The 25372-nt window shown below is 36.7% G+C and overlaps 2 protein-coding genes across 3 annotated transcripts in view; one reads left to right on the plus strand and one right to left on the minus strand.

Annotated features, from left to right (window-relative positions):
* Positions 1–317, plus strand: part of GLIPR1 (GLI pathogenesis related 1) — a 33257-nt gene extending 32940 nt beyond the window's left edge. Inside the window, exon 7 of the mRNA XM_082665127.1 lies at positions 93–317. Within this exon, the coding sequence (XP_082521253.1) occupies positions 93–247 (155 nt within the window). The 3' untranslated portion in view covers positions 248–317. The remainder of the gene's footprint in view (positions 1–92) is intronic.
* Positions 267–20716, minus strand: KRR1 (KRR1 small subunit processome component homolog). 2 transcript variants are annotated; one of them, XM_082665125.1, is made up of 10 exons: positions 20621–20716; positions 10293–10465; positions 8816–8950; positions 8502–8627; positions 8331–8414; positions 6946–7002; positions 5118–5288; positions 3040–3117; positions 2837–2930; positions 268–1347 (listed from the first exon to the last, which is right to left on the minus strand). In XM_082665125.1, the coding sequence occupies exons 1-10, from the start codon at positions 20703–20705 to the stop codon at positions 1205–1207; spliced, it is 1146 nt and encodes a 381-aa protein (XP_082521251.1). In that variant the 5' UTR covers positions 20706–20716; the 3' UTR covers positions 268–1204. The 2 variants fall into 2 exon arrangements, with proteins under 2 accessions (XP_082521252.1, XP_082521251.1); XM_082665126.1 differs by lacking the exon at positions 6946–7002 and having other exon boundaries at positions 267–1347.
* Positions 20717–25372: the final 4656 nt, after the last annotated feature.

The following is a 25372-nucleotide window of genomic DNA, read 5'->3' on the forward strand; positions in this document are numbered from 1 at the left end:
TATAAACCTTAAATTGTATAAGATCTATCTGAGCTATGTTACTGCATTATGAGGAATAACATTTAAGAGTATATTTTATGTTTGTTTCACAGGTTACTACTCTGTTGTGTTTCCAGACTGGCCAATATTTCCACGTAACAGATACACATCTCTTTTCCTCATTGTTACTCCACCAATCCTAATACTGAGTGTTATAATTATCAGTTTGGTCAAGCACAAATACCCTCATTTAGTTCTTCTGAACTAATACAATCCAGGGGGGGAAAAAGCCTCATTCGTACATGGCTTTAAAAAATAAAATTGGGTGTTATTTCTAATTTGCAGCAAACCCTTACTCAGAAGAAGAAATGGTTCAATTTCCTAACATTAGAAGGTAAACTCATCTTTACTTTCCACTTTTTATGAAGAAGCATTGTTTTCATGCTGCCACAGCTGTGACTTTCAGTGAGTAACCTACCCCCCGTGTGCCTTAGCTTCTAAATATGTAAAATCAGTGAGCTAGATTTAGGCGAGTCCTGGCCCTCATCAGTAAAAAGCGTTTCTATGTAACCTGTTGCCTGCTGCTTCAATTCCAAATATCTGGTTTTCCCTGTTCTCTTGCAAATTTGATGTCTTTCTGGTTTACTACTTCCTCAGACTCATATTGGAATAGTAATTAAGGGAATTAATTTAAAAGGCCTTGCACTTTTGGATTATGGATTACTCTTGGAACAAAATGTAAAATAAGATTACAAAAAGGGATAAACCTAAATGTTTACTTGTTGCCATTAGAGCACTGAAAAATCTATTTTCCTCAAAACCAAATGCTGGGACATGATTATATTTAAAGACTAACCGATGGCCTCAGACATTGGATTTGATGGATAATTACAGTAGCTACACTGCAAAAATCTTTACATAAACAACCTTAAGAATTACCCCTAAAACCATGCCTAGATAAAACGTGCCTGGAATAGATTAGGTGCAATGCATATAAACACAGATATACCACCTTCTAGTATAAAAATTTTCAAAAAACATGGAGAATACAATAATTTATAAAGAATTGCTGTTTATGTAAAGAACAAAACAAACTCAGAAAAAAGTGATCAGGGTATTACTTCTCAGGGATAAGGCAACTAATGCCCTAGTATCTCAAAATCCTTTACAAAAGGAGATAGCTTAATAAATTCTAGCTCAGGGATTTTTGTTTGTTTTATGTATGTTACTTTTTTTTCTTCTTTTTCTTTTCATCTGCTTCCATTTTAAGCTTAACTTCTTCAGCTGTAAGGGCTCCCAGTTTCTTACTCTTCGCTTTCTTAACCTTTTCCTTGATGGCTGCCACATCAATTTTAGTTTCAGTAGAAGCTAAATAAAAACAATACATGTAATTCTTTAGATTATACCAAATAAAACAAAGAATACATATATAAGACGATAATTTCAGAGTACTGTTACAATTGAAAGATCATGTTATAAGATATAAAACACCTGCTTAAAGGAAAGTTAGAAATTTCTTCTAACTAGGAGAAAACAAAGTACTTTAAAAATACATTAGTGAAAATATACATGAAAATGGCATTATACTTTAACTATTTGAACCAATTACTGGATTCAACTATTAAAATTACATTTTTTCCCTTAAATTGTTTTATTCCACATTGGAACTTTAGAGTATTCCTTAAAAAACTTAGTTTTCCAAATATTCAATTAATGACTAGTAGTATTTCATTTAACAAGATTTTGATAATAAAGACCATAATCTGAGAGTATCTGGAGGTCCTCCTAACAGAACCCAACCCCATGTATTTAACACAAAAAGTGTGAACAAAACAGAAAAGCAGTGGAAAAAAACACAACCTTTTCTTATTATTTAAAGAACAGCACTCAGGACATAAAGAACCACAAGATAAAATGTCATCAAACAACCCAGCAACTTGAGAGCAGACTTAAAGCCTCCACTAGAGTGGAACAGCTACACTTTAATCAGTAATAAACTGAGATTAAACTAGCTATTGAATACCTTCAGAGTACATAACTGACAGATTGTACAAACTAGAAAGTATAATGCTTATGATATTTTTATATAACCAAGGATCTGAATAGTAGAATATTAAAGCTGTTAACACTGATATAAATTAACAAACTAGTACTGTTACATCTGGCTTTGACCAACAGGTCATGTGCAATGCTGCTGGGTGACCTCCCTCCCCTCACTGTGCCACTGACTACTTTGGAGAGTTACCTTACAGAGGAGTACACGTGTTACTAGTGGAAAAGAAAATGCGAAAGAGGAGAAGACGGATCAAAATGAGGCTAGGAATGAGAAGAAAAGGCATCAGCGTGTTTTCTCTGAGTGTCTTTAAAAGTCCCTGAGTAAGAAAGATCGTCCTGCTATTTTGTTGGTGTCTTTTAGCCCAAGTGATGAGAAATCCACGTTAACCATACAGGAATCAAATTTGAAGCCACAGATCACACAAGTAAAGAAAGTACAACTTTTGATAAGCTCTTTTTAAAGGGCATGATAGCAGAGCTCAGGGATCTTACTGTTTTATTTTTACAGAAGATTCACTGCTCTGGTTTATATCTTTCACAACAGAGTCCTTCCTCAGCACAGAGGTCAGGAAGGGACTGTCAATCTGGGATACTCTTAAATAAGCATTAGCTGCTACTAAATTATAAATTATCTCAGTCACCACCGCTTTTCCCTAGGATTTGTGATTAATGAAATGCTAAGAGAATTGATGAAACGCATGGTTATTTCTTAACACTCAAAGAGCTTCAGACAAATCCACTATGGGTTTACTTTTCCTCTAACAGACTTACAGCATACCAAGAGTTGGAAAACAAGCATTACCTTCCTTAGGTTTCACAACTGGTTTTTCTTTAGGTGGAATAAACGCTTTGTTTCTTTCCTCTTGTCTCCTACTAAGAGCTTCTGCTTGTTTAGCCTACATTATTAAGAAAAAAAACTACATTAAAAAACGCTTTTGTAGTTAAATAAGAATTCAAGTATCTACAAACTTTGCAACTAGTGTTGTAAGCTAGACATGGTCTTACCTTTATTGCTTCCATTTTCTGTCTCCTCTTTTGACTTGCCTTCAGAAAGTATTCACCAGTAGCCAATTCTTTATCAATCTGTTGAAATCAGTATTTACAATACATCATAAATAATGTAGATGAGAAGTCAATTCCTAAGAAATTAACAGTGACCTTGAGGTAAAGACAGTGGGGTCAAAACTGATTACTCTATAAAGGTAGCAACATAAAAAGAAGGAAATGTCCTCTAAGCTGAGGGGAATATATATGCACAAAAGCATGTAGGTAGGAAAGTAGGTGATGTGTTCATGGAATACACAACAGACTGCTTGAGGTGGGGTGGAAGGTCAATGATTCAGAAAAGTGTGAGAGGAAACTGGAAAGACAGTTTTGGGGAAGCATGAAGAAACATGAATGACAGGTAAGGGAAGTGGGATATGATTTAGAAATGACTGAAGGTTCCTGAGAAGAGTGAAGAGAGCAAAGTAGCACTTTATGAAAGGTACAGAAGAAAGGAGAAGAGGTAAAAGGCTGTTTTTAAAAAAAGGCTGCAGCATACAAAATGAAAAGCAAGAACTGTCAGGATGTGGAGACTAAGTACTAATTTGCAGTAGCAAATTCATTAAGTAGTCAACATATAATTAATTGGTCTACCTAAGGCAATGTTCTACTAAACTCTAATACTAAGCTCTCTACACTTCCTAACTCACTTAATCCTCATTAACAATTCTTTGAGACAGGAATGATCATTATCCCTATTTTCTGTACAAAGAAACTGAGGCATGGATGGGGTTAAATAAATTATGCCCATAATTACATAGCAAGTAAGTGACAGAATAAGTCAAATGAGACATCGCTGATTCAAGAAGCTTACAGTCATTAAAAAAAAAAAGATAAAACGACAACTACTTACAGTACAGGGCTATACAAAATATATCAGGTGTTACAGAAGCATGGTTTAGTAACTGGAATACTCGCTTTCCCCCAACTAACACTTTCCTTCTGGCTTCACTTTGTTTTCCAAAATAGACCTCAAGATCCAACACTTCCATTTTTACTATGATCATCATTCCTTTTTTACCTTTGACCTTTCATCAAACCTTCCTGGAAAACTACAAACACAGGGCTATGGGGAAAACAAGATATAGTACACAGAAAGAGATGGGTTTACATGCTAAGCACAAAGAACTCGTAAAAGGGAAGACTTTAACATACAGCCAAGGAAGGGAATAATGAAGCAAGACACCTCAGAAGACAGGTGACGACAGAATTCAAAGAACAGAAAAAGAAAGGATTGATGCAGATGGAAAAAAAAAATTGAGATAAGAGGAAGTTGAAAGAGTTCTTGCCTCGTAGTCTCAAATACTTCTAGTAGATGACATTGCATTTTATTTTACTGGAGTAGGAGGGTGGCTAAAGAATTAAGAGGACACAGAGATGCCAGAGAATACTGAAGACCTATCTGAGATTGGAAACGTGAATTTTTAAGGGATATAATCCAAAGATATGACTTTCTTCAGCTATGTTCAGTAGCCACGTTATGGGAAACAAGTCAAGTTTTAGGACTGATCTAAGTTTTAGTTTTGTTGGGCAGGTGTGATTGATAGAAGAAAAGGGAGTATGAAAGAAAACAGTGATGGGCAAGAAAGAAAAGGAAATTTTAGAAAGGGAATGATGCCAGAGGACAGTTGACAAAATTAGGGGCATTCATGTCTTAAAAAAAGGATAGATATTAGACTTAAGATTTCAAATCCAGAGCAGTCCTATAGTACATGGTCACATGAATGATGCTAAAGCAGAGCAGAAAGCATTGTGGACTAAATCGTTGAATTTTTTTTAACCATGGAACATTTATAGTGGCTACAGATACACAACTGACACCACCTACCTTGACGGAGTTTACACTCACAGTATGAAGCTTCCACTCACCACCCCCATATAATTAGTTCAAAATAAGCCTATTCACACTTACCTTCAGTTTCTTAAATCTCTACACACCCAAACGTACATACACAGAAATTCCACCCTCAAAGTTTCCGACAAAAATAGATTAAAATGGTTTCCCCCTCATGTAAAGAAATTCAACATTTAATACTGACCTGACTTTCTGGCTGTGGTGGTGGGAATGGTGTATACTCCTTCTTAACAGTTTTCTTCTTTGGTTCCTTGCGTTTATTCACATTTTTGTGCTTGAACTGTGGCAAAAATCTTTCCCAACTCTGTGATCTTAACGCAGAATCTTTCGCCAACTCTCGTTTAATCATTAAGGTCTTCAACCATGGCAATATATGAACAAAGTAAACTTTTAATTTAAAAAAAAATTTTTTTTTTGATGTGGACCATTTTTAAAGTCTTTATTGAATTTGTTACAATATTGCTTCTGTTTTATGCTTTTTGGTTTTTTGGCCGCGAGGCATGTGAGATCTTAGCTCCCCAACCAGGGATCGAACCTGCACCCCCTGCATTGGAAGGCAAAGTCTTAACCACTGGACTGCCAGGGAAGTCCCAAACATTTTTAATTTTAGCAGTCATATGTTTTGCAACCTAAGACATTATCAACATTGTTCCTATAAATAATAAAATTAAAAGGAACAATTCTTAGTCTCTTCAGTAGGATTAAACCAATTCTGGAAACAAAAAATATATAATCTCAAACATGCATAATTAACCAAGCATCAGAAAACCATTAGAAATTTAGACAGAATTATTAAAATAAACTGAGATGAAAATAAGACTAACTCAGTTTTTCAACCATTATTTCATTAAAACCTTTAAAATTCAACCTAACAATTAGCAGGGAGAGTTCTTAATTAGTGATGTTTCCTACAAGCAGGAAGCTAGCACCCTGAAATATGACGGAAAGAAAAAAAGTTTCTCATGATCAACAAAACGAAATGTTTTCACACTTCCCCTACTCCATCTGAATTTTATAGACACTGAAACATCAGAGGATGCAAACGAGGCATCAGATGCAAGATGTCCCAATGTAACTCAAAATCGTTTTTTCACCCCAATCTAAGAGTGACTTTTCAACTTAACTTCATTAAATTCAAGGATTGTTTAACAAATATCCATCATAAAACAACTCATTATACCGTGGTTACATTTCCAAGAATAATCAAGAACTTTATGCATACACGGATATAACAGATCTCTCTCGAAGAGCCTATAATTTGACTGTTAAATTCCAAAATAGGTTTTAATGCAATCTCAAATATTCCAGACTTTACTTATAGAAAAAGGCAGAATTCAGGACTTCCCCAGTGGGCCAGTGGTAAAGAATCCACCTTCCAATGCAGGGGACACGGGTTTGATCCCTGGTCAGGGAAGATCCCATATGCCACTGGGCATCCCATACGCCACCGGGTGCCTCAACTAGAGAGCCCATGCGCCCTGGAGCTGGCAGCCACTAGATAGAAAACTCGCACACCACAACCACAGAGAAGCCCGTGCGCTGCAACAAATGATCCTGCGTGCTACAATGAAAGATCCTGTGTGCTGCAACGAAGACCCAACACAGCCAAACAAAAATCTTTTTAAATAAATTAATTAATTAAAAAAAGAAAAAGGCAGAATTGTAAAAGATCACATCTTTAAATATAATATGTGGGCTCAAACCCTAAGAAAACTGGATTGGTACCATCTACTACAAATCCTATGAAGCTTATTTTATTGGTATTGGAAGTGAATCACTACATTACACTGTCCCCTTCAATAGCTTTCAAACTGTACTCCAAAGAGGCCTAAACTTCCAAAGAAGGAACTATAGGACTGGGATAGAGTTGAGTGGGCTGAACTCTACCCCAATTTACCCCAAATAGCTCTGCTTTATCTGTTTTGTATATTAGGCTTTCATAAAAGATTTACTTTCAAGAAAGGTTTCTGTAGCTAAAAACAACTTTGTAGTAGTATACAGTGAACACTCACTTTAATGTTATAAATTGGATGAATATTCTTCATAGTGTCTAGGACTACTTTTCGAACCTGAAATTTGCAAAGAAAAATGAATCAGTCATGTATAAAGATTTTAGTGAACTAGGTAGACGAGGATTAATATATCACAAAATAGCCTATGAACCAGGCAATGGCTACCAAATTGGATACTGTAGTCCCTTCAACTGTTCTGAGTGGCTTCTAGGTCTTTCACAATAGTCAACCTCCCTTGGATACAATGAAGTCTCTCAACTTTACTGATAAAAAGCTATACACAGAATTAACACAACACTCTGGAGCTGTAAAATTTAGGGGGAAGAGGGCTGGATTTAGAGTTAGAATATATGCACTCAAATAGTGGGACTGCCACTTCATACGACAAAGGCACTTAATTTTCCTATTCCAGCTTTTTCATTTGTAATATGGAAATAAAACTACCTTAAGGATCTGTCATAAGAAGTAAATAATATACTTAGACTCTACAAAACTGTGAAATATTCAAAATATTTAAGTTATTATTGCCCCCATGAGAAAAAAGCAGATAACTTATGAGAAAGAGGTCCAATAGAATTAAGGTTAAAGGCCCTGGAAAGCAAGTAAGACCTCACTGCCAGATACAGATAACAAAAGCCTCAAAAGGAGTTAACAGAAAGAGTATCTGCTCCACAGATTTTCTCATAACATCTGACAAGCTAAAGAAGATGTTCATAAAAACATTAACATTCAAAGAAAATATATCTTAAAGGAAGTTTTCTGAGCCTGACCTCTACTGGCTGAATACATTACTGCAAAGAACAAGATTTGTTCAATTCTCCAGTCATTAAAATGCATGTAGGGGCTTCCCTGGTGGCGCAGTGGTTGAGAGTCCGCCTGCCGATGCAGGGGCCACGGGTTTGTGCCCCGGTCCGGGAGGATCCCGCGTGCCGCGGAGCGGCTGGGCCCGTTAGCCATGGCCACTGAGCCGGCGCGTCCAGAGCCTGTGCTCCGCAACGGGAGAGGCCACAACAGTAAGAGACCCGCGTACCGCAAAAAAAAAAAAAAAAAAAAAAAAATGCATGTAATTACTTCGTGTTTCTTATGTTTGCTACAGACTGAGACCTTAAATGCCCACTTAAAATTCGAGTGGAGGGAGTAATGATGTGCAGACCTCCTAATTCAGAAATGGATCTCTCTTCAGTTACCAAAGGTTGGCCATAATATGTTAGGGTCCAGGAAATTACATGAATTCCCTCAAATTACATGAAGAATTTACTAATGGAAAATCAAACAAAGCATATTCTAAAAATATATATATAAAACAATATATTATCCAATGAACTATTATATTATTTCATTTATTCTCTGTGGAAAATTAACTTAAGAGAATAAATAGTTCTCACCTCTTTTAAGCCACTAAAAGGTCCAATGGCTGAAACCGTGTTTCCCTGTACCATAATGTAACAGTTTGTTAAGAGTTCCAACGCCTACATCAAAAGAGCAATAAGTTGAAATTCAGTACACTTAAAAACTAACAAAAGAGGAAGACATACTTTTTCACTAATAAAAAGTACCTTCAACGTAGATCCTTTGGGACCAATAAGCCGTTGTCTTCTTTTTACAAATCTTTCTTTATTTCTTACTAAAGAACCTATTTTAATGATGTCACATGCAACATCATCCTGAAGAATTCGTACTGCCTTTTGGGAAAATAAAAAAGAAAACTCCATCAATATTCTTGACAAGTACATATCTTCTGCAAGCCAAGAAATTTAAGCACAGTTAAGCACAAAAATGAAATCTTTATGGTGCAGGAAGAGACGCAGTGTTATATGTTGTCTCTAATGTTGAGGCAAATAAAGCAAAGTCTCTGTAATTCTTAATTTACCTGTTCAAATGAAACACTCCTTGCTAACAGTTTTATTAGGTCTCTGGCCCTAATGATGATATATGGATCAAATGTCTTCTTTGTTGTACAGACAGTCATGCTGCCCTCGATCAGGTCCAGGGTTGCATTAACATGCTACAATACAAAAAGAGCAAACAAGCAGTTGTCTGAAAATGAATTAAATTTTAGATAATTACAGAGCCGATCCTAACCAAATTAATAATTTGTCTGCCATTAAGCTATCTCAAAATTCATTAACTCTCTCCTTGAAGAAGCTAGAAAGTTAATGTAAATAATTGATTACTGTTAGACTTCAAAGAATATAAGAAACTCAGGCAATTAAAAACATTTATAATTGGCTTTAGAATAATTTATACTTATTGGAATAAAGATTATCTCTAGTTTAAAAAATATATATCAGTCAAAATGAGGCTACATTTTAAAATTAAGGTAAAAATGTAAAGCTATATAATTTCCCTACCTTGGCTGGATCCAGCTCTAATCTCTAATCTGCTCCCTAGAGTGAGAATGGACTTTCCCTTTCAAACTTTTTTCTAGCTGGTTTGTATTAGCTAAATACAAAGTAAAAACAAATTATCATAGGTTTAAAAATAAAAGCAGTGATTATGATTACTACAGTGATTAAAACTATGCATTAACTTTCAAATGGAAGAATCAGATTTCAACAAAGCAAATAAAAATGCTGTTTTCTAACTTGTGAGCATAATCTGAAGAATATTTCAATATAGTGAATGACGAACAATTAAACCTAAGGTTAGGTGTCTATAAGTTTACGAAAAAACCCCCAAAATTGAGTCTAATCTCCGATGTAGACAGCTGTAAAACACGCCTGCAGTTTGCTAAACCACCCTCATACCTAATGCACACAAATGACTCTAGAGCAGTGCCACAGCTGACAAATACATTTCCTATCAATCTAGTGTACCTACATACACAGGTGAACCAAAAGCTTCATTAAATGATACTTATCCTTACCACATGTGATACATTGATGTATTTTTTTCTAAAGGCTCATTATATCCACTAAATTGACTTCTTGATTCACTAAGGGGTCTCAATCCAGTTTGAAAAATAAAATCAAATACACTGCTCTAGGGGCACGGCAGAGGAAAGTTAAACAATGCCAGGAGTATGCCTCAGCTCAAACTGTACAGGTTCGTGGCAACCATTATAGTAGCAGACATTCTGAAATTTGGAGTTCACAAGTGAGTTTCAGACCATCTGTGAATCCCCTAAATATTTAAAGGCATGTGAATTTTTCCAAGTAATCTATTATTCACAAAACTAAAAACAAATGAACTGTAAGGATAATTATCTAGTCTGTTTAAAATATCAAAGGAATCAAATTAACCAGCTATGGTAGCACCTTTAAAAAAAAATCCATCAGCACACATTCAGTTACTTAAAAGATATAAGCAAAAACAAAATCTCAAAGAAATACATAAGATATGCATACATGTTCACTCAAGGCTTTCTGTACCAATGGCCAGCACTCTTTCAAGTAAGCCTCTCTATATTTTGGAAACAAAGTTGCAAAACTGCTCTCCTCCAAGAGTCCTCTGGGATTGTCCTCTTTGGAAAAAGCTGGCTCCTTCCAACCATCAGGAACAGTGAGGAGTTCTGATTCATCTACAAAGGGGGAAAAATCTATACATCAGATTTAACTTCTTTTGGACACGTTTTGAACACTTGTATGCATACATTCACAAGCTTCCCAATACTCTCCTCGCATTTCCTTTTCCCCTGCTTTTTATATTATTCAACAGTCCAAGAACGTGCCTCTGTCATTATCACCAAAATACTGTATTAAAATTGTATGTATTTCAGTCGCCTCAGAAGACAAAGTTCCTTAAGGGCAGGGAAGGTTCTTCGATCCACACTTATTGGCATACACCTGGTACATATTCAACACTTACAAACTTCTACTGCACCACACTATCTTAGAATTGAAGATCCAAACACCATTTTGTTTACATTACTATTTTAAATATAAGTAACCTTTCAGACTCAATGAAGTGCTGCCTATGTGTATATATATACGTGCACGTGTGTGTACATAAAACTTTCAAAAGCTTGATCCCAGTGTACCCTTTCAGTTAATATTCACTAGTACAGGGTTTTAGGTTTTCCAAAGACCTTTCACGTGCGTTATTTCTGTATTCTCTCACGACTACAAAAGGTAGGAAGAACTGGTATTATTATTCCCATTTTATAAAAGATATTCAGTTCAAAAACTTTAAGTGACTTGTAAGGGAATATGAAGCTCAGTCTAGGTCTCCTCTCACTAGAACAAAATGCCTCCTAAGGGCTATAAATTATTTCCCATATCATTTATCAAAACTCCTGGTCCTGGATTTTAAGAACCTCTTAAATCCAACAGCTGTGCTTTAATTCAGTACTACTCAAAGATATGATCCATAGGCCTGAAGCACCAGCATAAACTGAAAGTTTGTTAGAAATGCAGTTCTTGGGCTCCATCCAGACCTACTAAATGTGAATCTCTGGGATGAAGCCCAGGAATCTTTCTTAACAGTCTCATGACGAGATTCCTATGCATACTAAAGTTTAAGAAGCAGGTCTTATAGTTCATGTTATCCACTCCAGTCAGGTAAACTTGCTTTCTGTTTCTTAGGTAAACTTGCTTTCTGTTTCTTATACTCACATCCACTTTGTTACTTCTGGTTCAAATCACAGAGAATTAGCTAGTCTTTATTTATCGTTCACTTCTCAATATCCCCCCCCAAAACCCTCAAATTCTACAATAGTGATTACTTAAAATGCATATCTGACCAAGATCTTACCCAATTTAAACACTTAAATGATTATGAATTTAAAAAAAACAAAGAAAAAAAAAACCCACTGGCTAAGGAAATCACCAGGAGTTTCACAATGGAGGAAGTACAAATAGCCCCAAAACATGTAAAGATGTGTAACCTCATTAGTAATCAGGAAAGTCTGATTTAAAAACACAATCAGATATGATTTCACACTTAACAAAATGACAGAAATGAAAAATTCAGGTAACAGCAAGTGTTAGTGCTCATCTACTGACATCGGGAGTGTAAAGCAGCACAACTCCTTTGGGAAGATTTAGCATTATTTGCACATGCCCTACCCTACAATTCAAGGATTCCAATCCCATGTAAGGTACATAACCAGAGAAACTCTCTAACGTGTCAACAAGGAGGTATGTACACAGATATTTATACCATATTGTTTATAATAACAATGGGAACAATAAAATGTCCAGCAACATTAAAATGAAAATACAGAGATTGCCTCATCCACCAGAGGGCAGACAGCAGAAGCAAGAAGAACTACAATCCTGCAGCCTGTGGAACAAAAACCACATTCACAGAAAGACAGACAAGATGAAAAAGCAGAGAGCTATGTACCACATGAAGGAACAAGAAACCCCAGAAAAACAACTAAATGAAGTGGAGATGGGCAACCTTCCAGAAAAAGAATTCAGGATAATGATAGTGAAGATGATCCAGGACCTCAGAAAAATAATGGAGGCAAAGATCAAGATGCAAGAAATGTTTAACAAAGACCTAGAAGAATTGAAGAACAAACAAACAGAGATGAACAAAACAATAACTGAAATGAAAACTACACTAGAAGGAATCAATAGCAGAATAACTGAGGCAGAAGAACGGACAAGTGACCTGGAAAACAGAATGGTGGAATTCACTGCTGCGGAACAGAATACAGAAAAAAGAATGAAAAGAAATGAAGACAGCCTAAGAGACCTCTGGGACAACATTAAACGCAACAACATTCGCATTACAAGGGTCCCAGAAGGAGAAGAGAGAGAGAAAGGACCCAGAAAATATCTGAAGAGATTATGGTCAAAAACTTCCCTAACATGGGAAAGGAAATAGCCACCCAAGTCCAGGAAGTGCAGCGAGTCCCATACAGGATAAACCCAAGGAGAAACATGGCAAGACACATAGTAATCCAATTGGCAAAAATTAAAGACAAACTATTGAAAGCAGCAAGGGAAAAATGACAAATAACATACAAGGGAACTCCCATAAGGTTAACAGCTGATTTCTCAGCAGAAACTCTACAAGCCAGAAGGGAGTGGCGTGATATACTTAAAGTGATGAAAGGGAAGAACCTACAACCAAGGTTACTCTACCCGGCAAGGATCTCATTCAGATTCAACAGAGAAATCAAAAGCTTTACAGAAAAGGAAAAGCTAAGAGAATTCAGCACCACCAAACCAGCTCTACAACAAATGCTAAAGGAACTTCTCCAAGTGGGAAACACAAGAGAAGAAAAGGACCTACAAAAATGAACCCAAAACAATTTAAAAAATGGTCATAGGAACATACATATTGATAATTACCTCAAACATGAATGGATTAAATGCTCCAACCAAAAGACAAAGGCTTGCTAAATGGATACAAAAACAAGACCCATATATATGCTGTCTACAAGAGACCCACTTCAGACCTAGGGACACATACAGACTTAAAGTGAGGGGATGGAAAAAGATATTCCATGCAAATAGAAATCAAAACAAAGCTGGATTAGCAATACTCATATCAGATAAAATAGACTTTAAAATAAAGAATGTTACAAGAGGTAAGGAAGGACACTACATAACGATTGGAGGATCAATCCAAGAAGAAGATATAACAATTATAAATATATATACACCCAACATAGGAGCACCTCAATACATAAGGAAACTGCTAACAACTCTAAAAGAGGAAATCGACAGTAACACAATACTAGTGGGGGACTTTAACACCTCACTTACACCAATAGACAGATCATCCAAAAGAAAATAAATAAGGAAACAGAAGCTTTAAATAACACAATAGACCAGATAAATTTAATTGATATTTATAGGACATTCCATCCAAAAACAGCAGATTACACTTTCTTCTCAAGTGAGCACGGAACATTCTCCAGGATAGATCACATCTTGGGTCACAAATCAAGCCTCAGTAAATTTAAGAAACTGAAATCATATCAAGCATCTTTTCTGACCACAATGCTATGAGATTAGAAATGAATTACAGGGAAAAGAACGTAAAAAACACAAACACATGGAGGCTAAACAATACATTACTAAATAACCAAGAGATCACTGAAGAAATCAAAGAGGAAATCAAAAAATATCTACAGAAAAATGACAGTGAAAACACAACGATCCAAAACCAACGGGATGTAGCAAAAGCAGTTCTAAGAGGGAAGTTTACAGCTATACAAGCTTACCTCAAGAAACAAGAAAAATCTCAAACAATCTAACGTTACACCTAAAGGAACTAGAGAAAGAAGAACAAACAAAACCCAAAGTTAGCAGAAGGAAAGAAATCATAAAGATCAGAGCAGAAATAAATGAAATAGAAACAAAGAAAACAATAGCAAAGATCAATAAAACTAAAAACTGGTTCTTTGAGAAGATAAACAAAATTGATAAACCATTAGCCAGACTCATCAAGAAAAAGAGGGAGAGGACTCAAATCAATAAAATTAGACAGGAAAAAGGAGAAGTTACAACAGACACCGCAGAAATGCAAGGCATCCTAAGAGACTACTACAAGCAACTCTATGCCAATAAAATGGACAACCTGGAAGAAATGGACAAATTCTTAGAAAGGTATAACCTTCCAAGACTGAACCACGAAGAAATAGAAAATATAAACAGACCAATCACAAGTAATGAAATGGAAACTGTGATTAAAAATCTTCCAACAAACAAAAGTCCAGGACCAAATGGCTTCATCACAGGTGAATTCTATCACACATTTAGAGAAGAGCTAACACTTATCCTTCTCAAACTCTTCCAAAAAACTGCAGAGGAAGGAACACTCCCAAACTCATTCTATGAGGCCACCATCACCCTGATACCAAAACCAGACAAAGATGTTACAAAAAAAGAAAGCTACAGGCCAATATCACTGATGAACATAGAAGCAAAAATCCTCAACAAAATGCTAGCAAACAGAATCCAACAACACATTGAAAGGATCATACACCATGATCAAGTGGGATTTATCCCAGGGATGCAAGGATTCTTCAATATATGCAACTCAATCAATGTGATACACCATATGAACAAACTGAAGAATTAAAAACCATATGATCATCTCAATAGATGCAGAAAAAGCTTTTGACAAAATTCAAAACCCATTTATGATAAAAACTCTCCAGAAAGTGGGCATAGAGGAAACCTACCTCAACATAATAAAGGCCATATACGACAAACCCACAGCAAACATCATTCTCAATGGTGAAAAACTGAAAGCATTTCCTCTAAGATCAGGAACAAGACAAGGATGTCCACTCTCACCACTATTATTCAACATAGTTTTGGAAGTCCTAGCCACAGCAATCAGAGAAGAAAAAGAAATAAAAGGAATACAAATTGGAAAAGAAGAAGTAAAACTGTCACTGTTTGCAGATGACATGATACTATACATAGAGAATCCTAAAAATGCCACCAGAAAACTACTAGAGCTAATCAATGAATTTGGTAAATTTGCAGGATACAAAATTTTTTTTTCTTGTTTTATTTTTTATTTTGACCCCATTTACTTTTTAAATTAAATTTTCATTTAAGATCATTGTAGATTCACATGAAGTTAAGAAATACAGAGGAGTCCTGTATTGTTCACCCTGTTCTCCCCAATGGTAAAATCTCACATAACTATAGTACAGGATATTGACATTGACACAATCCTTTGATATTATTCAGATATCACTAGTTTCATGCATGTAATCACCACCACAGTTATGACAAAAAGCAGTTTCACTGCTTTTTCACTGCAAGTACAAGCCATTGGTACTTGCAACAACTTGGATGTATCTTCAGAAAATACATCCAAGTTGTTGCAAGTACCAATGGCTTGTTCTGAAGATACATCCAAGTTGTTGCAAGTACCAATGGCTTGTTCCTTTTTATTGCTGAGTAATATTCCATGGTATGGATGAACCAGTTTGTTTAACAATTTACCCACTGAAGGACATTTGGGTTGTTTCTAGTTCTAGGCTATTACAAGTAAAGCTTCTGTGAACATTCACATACAGGTTGCTGTGTGAATATAAGTTTCATCTGTCTGGGATAAATGTCCAAGAATGCAATTGCTGGGTCACATGGTAATTGCACATTTAGTTTTATAGGAATTTGCCAAACACTTTCCCAGAGTGGTTGTATCATTTTTAAGGTCCTATTAGCAATGTATGAATGATCCAGTTTCTCCACATATTCTCCAGCATTTGCTGTTGTCATTTTTTTTTAATTTTAGTCATTTCAATAGGTATGCAGTGATATCTCTTTGAAGCTTACATGTGCATTTCCCTAATAGCTAATGATGTCAAACATCTATTCATGTGTTTATTTGCCACCTGTACATATTCTTTTTTTCCACACACACACTCTGTATTTTATTTTTACAAGAGAAAAATAAACGGACACCAAGCATTGTAAATGGATGACCACAACAAAAGCAACAATGACTGCAATTACCAAACATGAAACACACTCATACTATGTCATAATATTGACCTTCAGTCCAGTAATCCTCCACTGTAACAGGTCCTTTACTTTGCAGTGAAAATTGATTTGTATATTTTTTGCCTCTGAGTCCTTGTGGGATTTTTTTTTTATTCAAACAGAAAATTAATGCACAGAAATCTCTTGCATTCTTATACACTAATGATGGAAAATCTGAAAGAGAAAGAAACCCTCCCATTTATCATTGCAACAAAATGAATAAAATACCTAGGAATAAACGTACCTAGGGAGACAAAAGACCTCTATGCAGAAAACTATAAGACACTGATGAAAGAAATTAAAGATGATACCAACAGATGAAGAGATATACCATGTTCTTGGATTGGAAGAATCAATATTGTGAAAATGACTATACTACCCAAAGCAATCTACAGATTCAGTGCAATCCCTGTCAAATTACCAATGGCATTTTTTATGGAACTAGAACAAAAAATCTTAAAATTTGTATGGAGACACAAAAGACCCCGAATAGCCAAAGCAGTCTTGAGGGAAAAAAACAGAGCTGGAGGAATCAGACTCCCTGACTTCAGACTATACTACAAAGCTACAGTAATCAAGACAATATGGTACTGGCACAAAAACAGAAACATAGATCAATGGAACAAGATAGAAAGCTCAGAATTAAACCCACACACCTATGGTCAACTAATCTATGACAAAGGAGGCAAGGATATACAATGGAAAAAAGACAGTCTCTTTAATAAATGGTGCTGGGAAAACTGGACAGCTACATGTAAAAGAATGAAATTGGAACACTCCCTAACACCATACACAAAAGTAAACTCAAAATGGATTAGAGACCTAAATGTAAGACCAGACACTACAAAACTCTTAGAGGAAAACAAAGAAAGAACACTCCTTGACATAAATCACAGCAAGATCTTTTTTGATCCACCTCCTAGAGTAATGGAAATAAAAACAAAAATAAATGGGATCTAATGAAACTTCAAAGCTTTTGCACAGCAAAGGAAACCATAAACAAGATGAAAACCAACCCCCAGAATGGGAGAAAATATTTACAAATGAATCAACGGACAAAGGATTAATCTCCAAAATATATAAAGAGCTCATGCAGCTCAATATTAAAGAAAGAAACAACCCAATTCAAAAATGGGCAGAATACCTAAATAGACCTTTCTCCAAAGAAGACATACAGATGGCCAAGAAGCACATGAAAAGCTGCTCAACATCACTAATTATTAGAGAATTGCAAATCAAAACTACAATGAGGTATCACCTCACACCAGTTAGAATGGGCATCATCAGAAAATCTACAAACAACAAATGCTGGAGAGGATGTGGAGAAAAGAGAACCCTCTTGCACTGTTGCAGGGAATGTAAATTGATAGAGTCACTATGGAGAACAGTATGGAGGTTCCTTAAAAAACTAAAAATAGGGCTTCCCTGGTGGCGCAGTGGTTGGGAGTCCGCCTGTCGATGCAGGGGACGCGGGTTCGTGCCCCGGTCCGGGGGGATCTTGCGTGCCGTGGAGCGGCTGGGCCCGTGGGCCATGGCCGCTGGGCCTGCGCGTCCGGAGCCTGTGCTCCGCGGCGGGAGAGGCCACAGCAGTGAGAGGCCCGCGTACCGCAAAAAAAAAAAAAAAAAAAAACTAAAAATAGAATTACCATATGATCCAGCAATTCCACTACTGGGCATATACCCAGAGAAAACCATAATTCAAAAAGACGCATGCACCCCAATGTTCATTGCAGCACTATTTACAATAGCCAGGTCATGGAAGCAACCAAAATGCCCATCGACAGACAAATGGATAAAGAAGTTGTGGTACATATACTCAATGGGATATTACTCAGCCATAAAAAGGAACAAAATTGGGTCAGTTGTTGAGACGTGGATGGATCTAGAGACTATCATACAGAGTAAGAAAGATAAAAACAAATATCGTATATTAATGCACGTATGTGGAACCTACAAAAATGGTACAGATGAACTGGTTTGCAGGGCAGAAGTTGAGACACAGATGTAGAGAACGTATGGACACCAAGGGGGGAAAGCCGCGGGGCGTGGGGATGGTGGTGTGATGAACTGGGCAATTGGGATTGACATGTATACACTGATGTGTATAAAACTGATTACTAATAAGAACCTGCTGTATAAAAAAATAAATAAAATAAAATTAAAAAAAAACGAATACTAAACTTACTTCGGGTTATTTGTATGGAAATGTGTTAATATAAATGTTTCGGACATTACATGAAATTCCTAAAATCTTATATGTTCTGGTATAATTTATAGGTCATAATTCTAGTTATTATTTTAAAATGTATACCTCAGAAATAACTAAATTTCCCTATCAATTGCATTATTATGAACTTTCATCAAATCTTTAACCGTGGTCATTTTTTAAGTCTTTTGTCATTTACAGACAGTTCTGGGTGTACTCTGATGCTTTTGCAAAAATGTTCCTATAAAAGGGTTTCATCTTCAAGGAATTCATGGAAAAGACTCTGAGAAGTACAGGTTTCTGGTAACTGACTATACTGCTGAACTGAAGGAATAAGCATTTTCAGAACTCTAATAGAAAACTGATGAATTCATAAAAGATCAAGATGAAAAAAAATTAATTACATGGGACCGAATGAACTGATGAGGATGATTATAATTTTTGTGACTTTGTTTGAAGAAGAAAAAAGAGACTGTAAAACGTTGTTGTTTAAATTATATTGCTTTCGTGGATTTAAAGTGGGTTTATAATTGTATATTATAATATATTTAGTATAAAAATAGAACGTTAAAAAAAAGAGACACATGCACCCCAATGTTCATTGCAGCACTATTTACAATAGCCAGGTCATGGAAACAACCGAAATGCCCATCGACAGATGAATGGATAAAGATGTGGTACATATATACAATGGAATATTACTCAGCCATAAAAAGGAATGAAATTGGGTCATTTGTTGAGACGTGGATGGATCTAGAGACTGTCATACAGAGTGAAGTAAGTCAGAAAGAGAAAAACAATATAGTATATTAACGCATATACGTGGAATCCAGAAAAATGGTATAGATGATCTTATTTGCAAAGCAAAAATAGAGACACAGATGTAGAGGACAAGCGTATGGACACCAATGGGGGAAAGTGGCGAGGGGTGGGGGTGGGTGTGTGATAGAAAAAGAAAATGAAAACATAAATTAGCCTGTATTCATACAAGGGAACATCATACAGTAGGGAAAAGAATAAATCACAGCTACAAGTATTGCCCTGATTGAATAATAACAACAAAGCTTAGCCTAAGAAGCAAGACACAGAAGAATATCTACAATCCTTTCTCATTCATATAAAATTCAAAAACTGACGAAATTAAAACATTTTGTGCATAGGTGGTCAAGATTATGAAGAAAGGAAACAGAATAATCAACACGATTCAGAATGGTTACTTTAGGGCATGTAGGGGGCTCTGGGGGTATGGTAATGCTCTATTCTACTTAATGGTCTGAGTGTGCTCCTTTTGGTTTTATTCTTTAAGCTGCATATATACTGTCCTCTCTGCCATACGCTTAATTAAAACAACAACGAATCACGTTTAATATCTCCCTTATGCCTATACAATGAGAGTTCAAGGTTTTTAACACTTCCAATAAGTCTGGTTGAGCAGGCCCCGGGCTATTTCTCTGGCCTTTCTGTCAATCATACAGAAGTTAATGGATAAAACAAGACTGCAAAGCAAGAGAGCAATTAACGCAGTTGAAAGAACAGGAATTGTGTTGGCAATACTTCAGCAACCCGATAAACAACAATAATAAACGTTCCAAAATTTCTTCACTGGCTGACAAACTAGCACTAAAAACACGCCTGGTATCTCCTTCTATCACCATGTCTGTCTCAGTCCTTCATTATCACTCTATCACTCGTTCACTCATATGCATAACGACCTCCTACTCCCACCTCATCCCACCCCTCACTCTGCCAACGATTTCCAGACACCGCCGCGAGTTTAAGGTCCCGAAGCGCCCTCCTCATTCTTTTACAGAAGACGCATCCAGCAAGACCCCTACTTTGGGGGTTTCCAGCAAAAGCAATTAGTTAGGAACACGCGCCGGCGCCATACAGGCCAGTCGTTCCTGCGAGTCCGGCCAACAACCCCAACCTTCAGCAATTACAGGTACTTAACTTCAAGGCGGCGTTACACGTTCCAAGGCGGCGTTACACGTTCCCAGCCAGCGAAAGGAAAAAACCCCAACTCAAAACCCCCAAACCCCAGTCTTTGGTTTTCAAACCACCTCACCTCGGCTCTCCGGCTTCGGCTTCTGGCTACGAAATTCACTTTTCCGAGACGCTGCAGCTTGTCCGTCCTGCTTGGAGGACGCCATCTTCAAACTGCTTCCCGGGCTACCGGAAGTGAACCCTTTCTTAAATCCTACCGGCTAAAATCCCCGTGCTCAAAGTGAGTTCCGCAGAACTCAGACGAGATCTGCGCAGTCTCCGTGTGTGCTTAAGCTAGAGCCCCTGTATTTGCGTACACTACTACGCTTCTCCCGCGGGGCCAATGGCGAGCCGGAGACTTCTCTTCCCGGGCGCACTGCAACTACGGAGTTTCACAGCATGCTGGGAATTGTAGTTTAGCACTGGGGGTGAGTCGGAGACGGTTTTATCTATCATTTTCTCTTGGCCTCAGGGTCTAACGCGGAACGCATTTAGCCGGAGTGCAACCTGAATCGTACTGATATCACTCGTTCACTCATTCGATAAATATTTATATGATCGACCAATATGTGCTAGGCGTTGGGAAGTGGTACAGATATGAGAATATACGGTCCATGATGGCAAGAAGCGACAGTAATAACTACCATTTATTGTGAGACTACTTTGTGCCGGGCACTTTATTTGCATTATTTCTAATCCTTAAAACAAAAACAAAGTTAAAACCTCTCTAAGGTTGATTTATTTTTGGAAAGTAAGCTTTCAAAGTCATTGCTTCTGATGGTTACTTTCTTGGATCGTGGCATTTCTCTAAGCCAGAGGTGTAGTAACTAAGCGACCCTTCTGAAGTTTTTCATTTTTCACCTAGCCTAACATTTCCCCAAATGACTAACTCCTGTGTATCCCAACACTGCATATATAGCTGACGTCAAGATATGAGGTTCATCTCTACTACAAATCTTTATACTTCTCGGAACCTAAAAGTTCTTACACACGATAAAGGTAAGACTTCTTTTGATGAATGGTCTTATTGCTTGCCGTTTTAAAATTTTTCTGCAGCACAAATAGGGAAAGTGTTTGATAGGCTGAATTTCTTGCATTAGTGAAATGGGGAACGTTTATCTGAAAATCACCCTCTTGTATCTTCTATAAAAGATTTTCTTTTATAAGATACATGAATAAAATAAACAATTACTTAGGGACAGAAAATCACAAGACACATAATTATGTAAAGGTTTTTGCTTTTATCCTGTGTGTCTTCTAAATGACAGGCAGTGATTTCATCCCTATATTCTTAGCAATTTGCTAAAATTAAAAAAAAAAATTTTTAAAAAAGGACAAATCCCTAAAACCTAAAATAGAACAAATAACAGCAGGTGAAAGTTATAAAGTGAGAAGCAACAGCTTCAGTGTTCCCAGAAACCCTATGAGGCAGGTTTTTGGTATCCTTATTTTAAGGAACTCAGTCACTAGTAAGTGGAGAGCTAGACTTCAGGTCCAAGCAGTTTGACCTTTAATAGCTCCAGAAAGGCTACTATACCAAAAGGATTAGTTGTTGCAAATATGTTAGCAGGAGGGCTCGGTTTTCTGCCTCATAGCTTTTGGACTTGAGCTGCAGTATCGACTCCCCTGGGTCTCCAGCCTGCTGGCCCACCCTGCCAAAAGCCCACATTTTGGACTGTCCATGCCTCCATAATCACCTAAGTAATTCTATATTCTGTGTCTCTGGAGAACCCTGACAAATATAGAAGTTTATAGTAGAGCAAATCCAAACGGCTGATGAACATGACACTCTACCTCACTGTCAGAAAAGCACAGAGACATAACAATAAAATATCACTTCTCACCCACTACATTGGTAAAAAAAACATACATATATATATAAAATATTTTTTAAATGATAATCTGCTGAAGGAAAGAGGACTCTCATATACTGTTGGTAGAAAGGTAAACTGTTACTGCCTTTTTGCAAAGCAACTATCAATATAAAGTATACAGGTAATGTTCCACAGTAATTCCACTCCTGGGAAACTGTCAACTAGAAATAAAGCACCATTCCATTAGGATGTATGTACAATGGTGTTGATTACTGCCTTGTATAGAACTAGTTCTGTGAAAGGTACTTTGGAGCCATACTGACTAGTTTGCCATCTACTAGCTATACAGCCTTGGGAAAGTTTCTTATCCACTGCTGTTCAGTTTCCTGCAATGGAGAGAATAACCTTAATTCAGTGACTTTATACACGTAAAGTGCTTAGAAAAAAATACTTTGCATGTGGTACACACTCAGTAGGTGTTAGCTATTATTTCTTTACTGTGGCAAAAAAGTAAAATCATCTTGACTATCAATTAAGGATATAGTTAAATAAATTGGTGTTGCCTTCATAACTGTGAGATATTATGTAGCCATTCATAAGAATTAATTAAATCTATATGGAGAGATTACCTAGAGGCATTGAGGGACAAAAGCCAGATACAGAAAGATGGGATAATTATATATAGAGAGAGAGAATAATTATAATAATTATATATACATGTATATAATTATCCTACTTTTATGAAGCAAACCATTCATTCATTTAACAAATATTTATTGAGCATCTATAATGCTGCAGACACTTTTAAATACTTGGTTCTGTTCTATGTTCTGGACATAATAATAATTATGTGTGTGTATGTGATTATACAATGAACAAAGATTTGGAAGGATACACATTAAGCTTTCAAGGCTACCTTAAGGATGAAGGTGATTAGAAAAGAAAAAGGAACTAGGCAAAAAGACTAAAAAAACTAGACGTCCATGATAAAACAGCAGGCATATGAATATTTATGTAAAACTGTCCATATGTGTGTGTGCTCCTATGTGCTCATAAGGAAGTCTATGAAAAAAACGGTCACCAAAATGTTGACTATGTTACCTCTCCATATAGAGACATTTCAAAGGATGGCAATTTAAATAGCAGTACAATGTAAATCAGTCACAATTTACATCATTTTATTTTAACTTCCTTGGAAATCTGAATATAAATATGTACTCAGATCTGCAAGGTTATTTCCAGAAATTGCACAAACAACACTAAAAGGGGAAAGCAAAATCGCTGCCTCTAGAGTTTCCTGGCACAAATCAGGCTAGGAAGGTCTCTCTGGCAGGCAGACCCATTTTGGTTTTGACTTCTCCCCTCCTTGGACTGTTAAGCAACCTAGACCCACATACAGCTATCTTCCTATAGATGATACCTTTCACCAGTTCTTACCCTGCTTATTCATTTTCCCATGAAAAGCAAATTGGCTTCACAACTCTCCTTTGGAATTAGAGACCTTAATTCCCACAAAATTAACCCAGAGGGTAATGGGCAGAGAAGTCAGGATGTGTGGCTTAATGTCAGGGGTGTGCATTTATTTCTTACTTTAAAAAGCAAAAAAAAAGTAGGCAAATAAGTGTGATTTTTTTTCCATTTAACATTTCTATACTCATTTATCAGAGATAAAAAATTTTTTTCACAGTAATCTATTGTGGGGTGGTTTTTTTTTTGCTAATTTTTAAAAAATAAGCAATCAAGAGAGGGTTTCTAAAATACAAAGCTTTGACACATTTTTATTTTCTAACATGGATAAGCTGCTTTCTATTCCAGTCAACCTCACAGACAGGTTTAAAATCTTCAATCAACATTTATCCATCAACATGAAAAACAATAGTTTAATAACTGTGGCTGTAAAACAAGGCCTCTTCTAACTCCAAGTGATTGCATATTAAAAAGGGACCTCATGATAGCAGTTGAAAAGAAAAAACACAGTAAAGCAGCCCAGCTGTAAACTAATCACGTTATTACCCTATGTTTTAAAAAGTAATGTCAATAAAAGTGAAGTATTCTGCATGAAAACCTAGGAATCCAGGAGAGAGACCAAATTAGAGAAACATATTCATCCAGTCTTGGAATGTTTTCTGCTGTGCAGCAGAATGTTTCATGTGTCAGGGTGCTGGGAAGTATCTGCAGGATTTCCACCTCTTCCTGCAAGGCCATGCTTAGCAAACTCTCTGCATAAGAGTTGTGGTGTACTGCCTGGGCTGCTAACCAGCTGTTGCATCTTGAGTAGGCACTCACTCAACCTCTGTTTCTTCCGTTGTGAAATGAAGGAGTTGAGTTAGATTACTGTTTCTCAAACCTTAGCCAACATCAGAATCACATGGAGGGGTGACCCCACTCCAAGTTTACAGTTCATCAGGTCCAAGAATTTGCAGCCCTGACAACAATTACACAACCCCCAAATGCCAATAAGGCTAAGGTTGAAACACTCGGGTCTACAGGTGTTCTTAATTTCTATGATTCTACCTCAAAGGGCCAGTTAGGGTTTTACGCTCCTAATCAGGCACACAATGAAAACCAAGTTATCTTCCACTCTTTTTACCTACCTAGGGCAGAGCTTGCCTGGGGTCAAAAGCCAGAGTTTCCAGATGGCTGTTATTATGCTGGGATCCTCCATAGACAATCCTGCTTCATTTCCCTCAACTCTGCCCCTGTCCTTCTGGAATTCTGTTGTCTTATTACCCAAATGAACAATGGGACTTGAACATACAGTAGATGCTTGGGGTCTAAACCACTCATTACTGCTTGAGTATTAGTCTCTCCAGGCCCCAGCCCCACAAAACATCAATATTTCACTGGGAATCCAATCTAGCCTCTCCAACTGTTTCCAGGGCAATCTTCCTTCTTTCTCTTCCAGATTGTTCTTGTTGATAAGCAACAGCTTTTGATTTAATGTTCAGTTATAATATTCTCCCTAAAGGAAAGCTGGAACACATTTCATGATATGAGGTTCCACCATAGCAACAGAAGGC

Source organism: Grampus griseus (genome assembly GCF_964374135.1).
Source record: "Grampus griseus genome assembly, chromosome: 11".
NCBI classification, from domain to species: Eukaryota; Metazoa; Chordata; class Mammalia; order Artiodactyla; family Delphinidae; genus Grampus; species Grampus griseus.

Bases quoted from the DNA above. Each gene is read 5' to 3' on its own strand.
- KRR1 (XM_082665125.1), bottom strand. From the start codon at position 20,705: ATGGCGTCCTCCAAGCAGGACGGACAAGCTGCAGCGTCTCGGAAAAGT. The intron at 7,003-8,330 runs GTGAGAACTATT...TGCAAATTTCAG, and splicing joins CTTTTAGTGGCTTAAAAGAG to GTTCGAAAAGTAGTCCTAGA. The intron at 2,931-3,039 runs GTAAGACCATGT...TTAATAATGTAG, and splicing joins AGAAAATGGAAGCAATAAAG to GCTAAACAAGCAGAAGCTCT.